The sequence below is a fragment of the Manis pentadactyla genome, chromosome 11 (genome assembly GCF_030020395.1).
Source record: "Manis pentadactyla isolate mManPen7 chromosome 11, mManPen7.hap1, whole genome shotgun sequence".
Lineage (NCBI taxonomy): Eukaryota > Metazoa > Chordata > Mammalia > Pholidota > Manidae > Manis > Manis pentadactyla.
Genome location: NC_080029.1, coordinates 74,556,518 through 74,564,075, shown reverse-complemented (window position 1 = coordinate 74,564,075; position 7,558 = coordinate 74,556,518). Strand labels below are relative to the sequence as shown.

The 7,558-nt window shown below is 45.8% G+C and overlaps 1 protein-coding gene across 1 annotated transcript; it reads right to left on the bottom strand.

Annotated features, from left to right (window-relative positions):
- Nucleotides 1-377: 377 nt before the first annotated feature.
- On the bottom strand, nucleotides 378-4,081 carry SDR39U1 (short chain dehydrogenase/reductase family 39U member 1). Its single transcript, XM_036884415.2, has 6 exons — nucleotides 3,676-4,081; nucleotides 3,276-3,382; nucleotides 3,106-3,188; nucleotides 2,607-2,728; nucleotides 1,670-1,813; nucleotides 378-1,395 (listed from the first exon to the last, which is right to left on the bottom strand). Exons 1-6 carry the CDS (start codon nucleotides 3,689-3,691, stop codon nucleotides 983-985), a joined length of 885 nt encoding a protein of 294 aa, XP_036740310.2. The 5' UTR covers nucleotides 3,692-4,081; the 3' UTR covers nucleotides 378-982.
- Between the last annotated feature and the right edge of the window lie 3,477 nt (nucleotides 4,082-7,558).

The window sequence follows — 7,558 nt, the reverse complement described above, 5'->3', positions numbered from 1 at the left end:
TGATATGTGGTTTTAGGAGGAGGTCTCTGTCTCACCTCTCACACCCCCATCTTTAATCCTATTAGTTATCTGTAGTTGTTGATAGGATCCTTACCCCTTTCACATTCAGTGACGGTAGGTGTGCAGAGGGCCAGCAGTATCTTCTGCCCTTTTGTGCTGGGGAACCTAGTTGACTGAGTGGCCCCAATCAGATGAGAAGCATGTCCTAAGTTTACACACAGATACTGGCTTTATTCTGCTGCAAGTTGATGAATTAGAACCAATATGTAATTGCTTTATTAATTCACTGCTGTGTGGTGACAGACTGACTGAAGGCTGCCCTAGACTTGGGCCTCATCTCTTCCTCTTCTGGCATCCTATATGAAATGGCATTGTGTGAACAAGGATACACAGTGACCACAGAGCCCACCAGATGTGGATCTGGATCAGCATTTCTCATCTAGTCACTACCTTCATAACCTCATGCCCTGAATTTGTTACCAGCTCTTTTGGCAATGGAGGGACCAAAAACAGGAGATGTTGCTCATTAAAACTTTCAAAACCCCATGTAGGGGGAAGTGTCATCTTGAGTGACATCCCTTGAAATAAATTGCAGGAGAATCTAGGCCAAAGAGATGAGCCAAAGCTACTGAGATAATGTATGTTTATTGCCTACACTGCAGCACATTCTCTATACAACATAAAGGACAATTGGGGTGGGAGTGGGACATGTAGGGAAACCAGCCTTAGAATTTCTTTTACAAGAAGCTGAAGAGATTAAGGTGTCAACTTGATGAGACTGCAACTTGATACAGTGAGAGTAATTTTTCAGTTAAAGAAGGGGGAGCAACAGAACAATGAGAAAGGAGGAGGACCAGGAGAGGAATCCCTAAGAACCAGATGGTTTCGGCTCTCAAGTAGCAGAATACCTGAGCCACTCAGCCTCTAACCAAGAAGCCTTTGTTGAGGGACAGCCCTTGGGCCCTGCCATGAGCCTCCCCACTTAGGCTATAACTTCCTTCAAGGCAGCCCCCAGCTCTGGGAAGGAATACTGGTAGCCAGTGGCCAGGGTCCGCCGTGGGACCACCTTCTGGCCCTCCAGCAGCATGATGGCACGCTCTTGCCCAAAGACAGCTCGCACCACTGTGCCGGGGAGAGGGATGAAGGCTGGGCGGCCCAGGGCGGCCCCCAAGGCTTGGGAAAACTCTGCATTCGTAGTGGTGGAGGCTGGAGCCACTCCATTCAGAACCCCCTGCACGTGGCTTGCTTCAAGTGCATGGGCCAGGATTCCTGCCAGGTCCTTGATGTGTATCCATGGGAAGAATTGGTGGCCGGAGCCGATGGGGCCTCCCAGGCCCAGGCGGAAGGGCAGCAGCATGTGACCAATGGCACCGCCCCCGCGGCCCAGCACAACCCCTACAGCAGGCAAGAGGGATGGGACAGGGAGGGTCCTCAGCCTCCAGGCAGCCCCACAGTTCCTCCATGCTTCCCCTTCCTCACTTTCCCCATGCTGACTTAGCTCTGCAGCCGCTGAGGGGTGTGACTCGCCTTGGGCCTTCCCATCCTCCCATCTGCACGCTGGCCAGAAGTGGCAACCTCTCTAAGTTCAGCTCCACTGACACAACCCCCGACACCCCCTAGAGAATACATTCCAACCCTGTCTGATACTACCCAGGCCCCTGATCCTCACCGGAGCGTACCACCACCTGGCGTGTAGACTCTCCAGGAAGCCTGGCTGCAGCTTCCCATTTGGTCACGAGGTTGGAGAAAAAGTCAAAATTCCCTCCTGGGCTGTCCTCATCATACTCCACAGTCAGGCTGGGCTGGTAGTAAGCTGCCGGTGGAACAGCACCTGTTCGCCCTGGGTGTCTGTGGTCCTGCCTGGCCCTTTGTAGTCAAGGCTTCCCTTGGCCTCACCCTCCTTGGCCCTTGTGATCATCCCGGGGGGAAGACAAGAGTCATGGATATTTTCCCCTTGAGCTTCTCCATGAGCTGACCTGTTGCTGTCCTGGACTAATTTATCTTTAGTCATGAGCTAAGCTGAGAGGCTACAAAAGCACAGTGGATAAAACAAAGACTTGGGTGCCAGTTTTGATCTCAGCTAAAGACTTTGCTGAGTTTTAATCTCAGCTACACCATTTATTAACTCTGTGACTTTGGGCAAGTTACACAACCTCTCTGTGCAGAATTTCTGCATCTTTAGAATGGGAATAATAATAGTCCCTTCCTCATAAGATTCTCGTGAGGATGAAATGCTGTAGTACGTGTAGAACACTTAGAATAGTGGCTGATCTACATATTCTATAATTGCAATTATTTGGTTGCACAGGTGAGACACAGAATCAGGAATTCTGCTCCTAAAGAACTGTGTCATGAGAAGCAAGGGACTAAGGAGTGAGAAGGTGGGTCTTTACCTGGCACTGCTCCCAGTGCCCACTTCCTCTGAGGGTCTCAGTGAAAGTACACAAAGGTCAGGAGACACATGCATGGATCAAGGCCCTAGGAAGTTCCTGCACTGGGAAAAGACCAGCACTCTGGGCATGCATAGCTGGAAGGGCCTGAGCTACTTCCCACCGTGCCCCTTCCTTTCCCTGGTTAACGTAGGGGATTGGTGATTTTGGCCATACCTACACCTGTGACTAAGACCCAGGCTTGGGGAGATTTAGGGGCCTTGGTGATGGCTCTAGCCAGTATTTGGGTGGTCTCCAGGCGGCTGCTGAGAACCTCTTTTTGGAAGACTTCAGTCCACCTGCAGGGGAAACAAAGGGGAAATAAAAAGCCACTGAATGTATTCATGCACATATCCCTTTCTTTCCCTGGGGCTCTTCCATACCCATTTCTAGCAAAACCCTGCAATGTGGCTTAGAGAAATGGTCCATCTCTCCTGTAGAGGGAAAAGAGAGACATATCTTTTCTGGGAATTCTAAGTTGTGAGGACTAAAGTCGACTGGCTGAGTGGGTAGAAGGGCAGGTGGGCATGGAGGAGTGGGGTGGGATGAGTAGTCCAGATATGGGTTTAGTTCTCAATCTGGCAGCTCCGTTCTTCACAGCTCACAGGTTCTCATCAACATCCCACACTTTCCTCCCTCTGCTTTGACGGGTATCTGCTTTAGGGCCCGGGCTGACCTTCGCAGAGGGTTGAGGATGTTCTCTCCTGCCAGGTTGACCACTGCATCGCAGGTGGGCAGCCCAGACGTAGCGAGTTCATCCTGTTAGGGAAAGCACAGTGCCTCTGGGGCCTTGCCCTGCACCCAGAAACCAGGCCTTGCCCCACAGCTTCCAGAGGATGGACATACCCACGTGATCCGACCCGGCCCGGGCTTTCGGGAGACCAGTGTCACTTCGTGGCCCCTGGCTTTCAGCAGCTGGTTTAGAGCTGTCCCTATGAAACCCGTCCCGCCACCTGATCGGAAAACACAAGTGATTTATCCTCTCGGGGGGTGCCCAACATGTGGCCCCTCCTCTGATGCCATCCCATCTGACACCATACTTTTCCTCCTCCGCGTCCCCTCCCCGCAATGCAGAGGTGACAAAGGTCACAGGGATTTGGGAGATCCGATTTCGGGATAGGAGGCCAAGGCCAGGCTGCCCGTGCACGAGAGAGTGCCCTCCATTGGAAGCGGCCTCCCACCTCTCAATGGCTAAATCATCTTTCTATTAACCCGCCCCCTACTCTCCCTTTCGGCCCTCCCTCACCCACAAGCACCCGCATAGCGACCGGGACTTAGCGCGCCGGCACAAGACTTAAGTTTGCTTTTTTAGAAGTAGTTGCGACACCTCTGCGCATGCGTATTTCAGGAAGCGAGTTCCAATCGGGAGCGGGCAGGATTGAGACTGGGCGTGGCCTTGCCTGGAGACCCGGAAGGATTCATGGAGAAGGCTATGTATTTCACTGAGAGGTGAGGCGTGGCGTGGGCGGGCAGTGTGGGGGGAGAGCGGGAAGAGACCCTGCGGGCTGGGAAAGGAGGGGACGAGGCGGGAGAGTGGAGGCTGCAGTGCAGAACAAAAAAAAGCATGACCTGAAACCCTTTTCTACTGAAACCGGCGAATTCTGGATGTCCATTCAGCTTGGTGGATCAGTAGTCAAAGAGGATCCGTCCGCCGGTACTATGGATTTCTTTTTACCCCGGCTATTATTTATCTTTTCTTCTTCCTGTGCCTAGTCCTGTTGCCATTTAAACATTCCAAAGTTACTTTTCTCTTAAAATATCCCTTCTCCAGCCCTCTTCTTCCTCTGCTAATGTCCTCTCTTTGTCTTCGCCTTCATAAACAAACTAATCAAAGGAGTGGCGTCCATTTTCTACTTCCCAGTACATTCCTGTCTGGTTTTTGCCTTTGTCGTTAACAGCCTCTCCCGCCACCCGTCACCAAAACAAATACCTGGTTTTCAGTCATTTTTCTTGACCTCTGGACACTCTCTGACTCCTTCCTTCCTTTGGAAACGCTCATCTCTCAGCTTCAGTAAGCCACACTCTTCTGGGTCTTTCGTGTAACTTTTTTCAGTTTCTGTTGCTTGTTCGCCCTCTTAAGATCTCAAAATTTTGGTATTCCTCAAAGCTGGGCCCTAGGACCCTCTCTCCCCAGTTAAGCATCTGTTAGTGAATTCAGTTACCAGTTTTTCAAAGACTTCCAAATGTCTTAAGCAACTCGCATCTCTCCTCCGAGTTCCTGACTTCTATAAAAACTTACCACTGGACACCTCTTCTTGGATATCTGAAACCTGGTTGATTTTACTTAGTGAATGTCTTCCAGATCCATCTATTTCTCTCTTTGCTACCACCACTGCTCTTCAAATTATTATCCTCTTTTGTCTAAATTTCTGCAATAATCTGATAGATCTCCCTGCTTCTGGGTTTCTCCTCACCAAACTGTGCCACACTTTGCAAGCTGACTGATCCTATATAACATGGAGGAAGGCTATGGTAGCATATATATCCTTAAAAAACACCCAGTGCCACCTTCCTGGTCACAGACTCGGAGATATTGTCAGTTGGTTCCAGACACTGCCGTAAAGCAAATATTGCAATAAAGCAAGTCAAATGAATTTTTTCATTCCCTAGTGCATATTAAAGTTAAGTTTACACTACACTGTGGTCTATTAAGTGTGCAATAGCACTATGTCTAAAAACACAACCTTAAAAAATACTTTATTGCTAAAAAATGCTGACCATCATCTGAACTTTCAGTAAGTTTTAATCTTTTTGCTCCTGGAGGGTCTTCCTTGATGTTGATGGCTGCTGACTGACAAGGATGGTGGTTGCTGAAGTTTGGGGTAGCTATGGCAATTTCTTAAAATAAGAACAACAAAGTGCCACATTAATGACTCTTACTTGAACACTTACGGGCCATTGTGAGGTTATTAACTGGCCTAATTTCAATATTGTATCTTGGAATAGGGCAGCCCTAGGAGAGGGAGAGAGATGAGATGAGGAAATGGCTGGTTTGGTACAGCAGTTGGAACACAGTATTTATCTATTAAGTTCATTGTTTAATATGGGTATGGTTTGTGGTGCTCCAAAACAGTTAAAATAGTAACATCAAAAAATCACTTATCACAGATCACTATAACAAATATAATGATAATGAAGGACAGAATAGTGTGAGAATTAACCAAATGTGACGCAGAGATGCGAAGTGAACAAATGTTGCAAAAGTGGTACTGAAAGAATTGCTCAATTCAGGGTTGCCACAAAACCTTCAATTTGTAAAAAAGGCAGTATCTGCAAAACACAGTAAAGTGAATCACAATAAAATGAAGTAGGCCTGAATGCTGGATAAAATTTAACCCATCTTCTTTTAAATGCACTCCTGAGTTAGCTAGAAAATAAAGGAAATTGATGCAGAGATGAAAAACACAGTGCTCCTTGGGAGTTGTGGTGGTTTGTCAGTTTCAGTAACCCAGAGGCTTGGCTGATGGGAGATGATGCCAGGCACCCAAGTGAGATTAAGTAAACTTAAAAATGCCCATTTTGTATCAAAGAACATGACCAGGGAACTTGTCTCTGTAGGCTTGGCCCTTGGTTAAGGTTGGTTGTAAAACTATTTATCTTCCCTGAGAAGTTGTATCTATTGTCTGCCCTCCTGCAGATTTGGAATTTGACTTCATTGTCACCTGCTTGGCCTAGGTAGGCTTAAGCCAAGAATAAGTGTTCCACATAGGAGTGGACATAAATCCTCCATAGCTTTCACAAGATCCCAACAGATAAAACTCTGCCAAGCATGAGTGAACAATCCAAAATGACAAAACGTACAAGGAAACAAGGCACTCTGAGGAGGAGTCAGCAGAAACAACATAGAGCAGAGTTTGACCAAAAGAGTTTTCAGATACTAAAATTATGAGATATGGAATATAAAACTAGCAAGCCTAAGATGCTTAAAGAAAGAGGAAACATTAAAAACATGAGAAAAAGACAAGATACTATTTAAAACATTCCAGCAGAACTAATAAAGAACCAATTTGAACTTCTAAAAATTAAAAATATAATGGTTACAATTTAAATGCCATTAATGGTTACAATTTAAATACTCCCTGTTTAAACAGCAGGGAATTGTTTTAGCATTGGTTAAAAGACGATTAATTAGATAGGAAGAAATTAGCCCAAATGCAGCACAGAGAGACAAAAAGGTAGAAAATCAGAAAGAAGGTAAGAGACAAGGAAATGAGAGATTCTAAGTCTTCTATATAGGTGACCCTGAAGAGAAGAGGCAGTGGAGGGGACAGAGAAAGTATTTGAAGACATAATAGCTGATTATTTCCCAAACTAATAAAAGATATGTATACTCAAGATTCAATAAACAAAATTTCTCAAGTAGAATAAATAAACAAATTCATACTTAGTCACAACAAAGTAAAACTATGAGAAGAGAGATTAAAACAGGAAGAAAGAAAAGACTATCTATAAAATATTAATTAGATGGACAACTGACACTTTAATATAAGCAAGTGGAACAATACAATAATACCTTCAAATGATAAGAGAAGAATGGCCAACCTAGACTTGTTTACCAATAAACTGGTATTCAAAAAAAATGCTTGATGGGAGAATATATTCATAAATGACATATCTGATAAGGGGTTGACATCCAAAATATACAAAGAGCTAATGCACCTCGACAAACAAAAAGCAAATAATCCAATTAAAAAATGGGCAGAGGACCTGAACAGACACTTCTCCAAAGAAGAAATTCAGATGGCCAACAGGCACATGAAAAGATGCTCCACATCGCTAATCATCAGAGAAATGCAAATTAAAACCACAACGAGATATCACCTCCCACCAGTTAGGATGGCCAACGTTCAAAAGACAACAACAAATGTTGGTGAGGATGTGGAGAAAGGGGAATCCTCCTACACTGCTGCTGGGAATGCAAATTAGTTCAACCATTGTGGAAAGCAGTATGGAGGTTCCTCAAAAAACTAAAAATAGAAATATTATTTGACCCAGGAATTCCACTCCTAGGAATTTACCCTAAGAATGCAGGAGCCCAGTTACAAAAAGACATATGCACCGCTATGTTTATTGCAGCACTATTTACAATAGCCAAGAAATGGAAGCAACCTAAGTGTCCAGTAAATGCA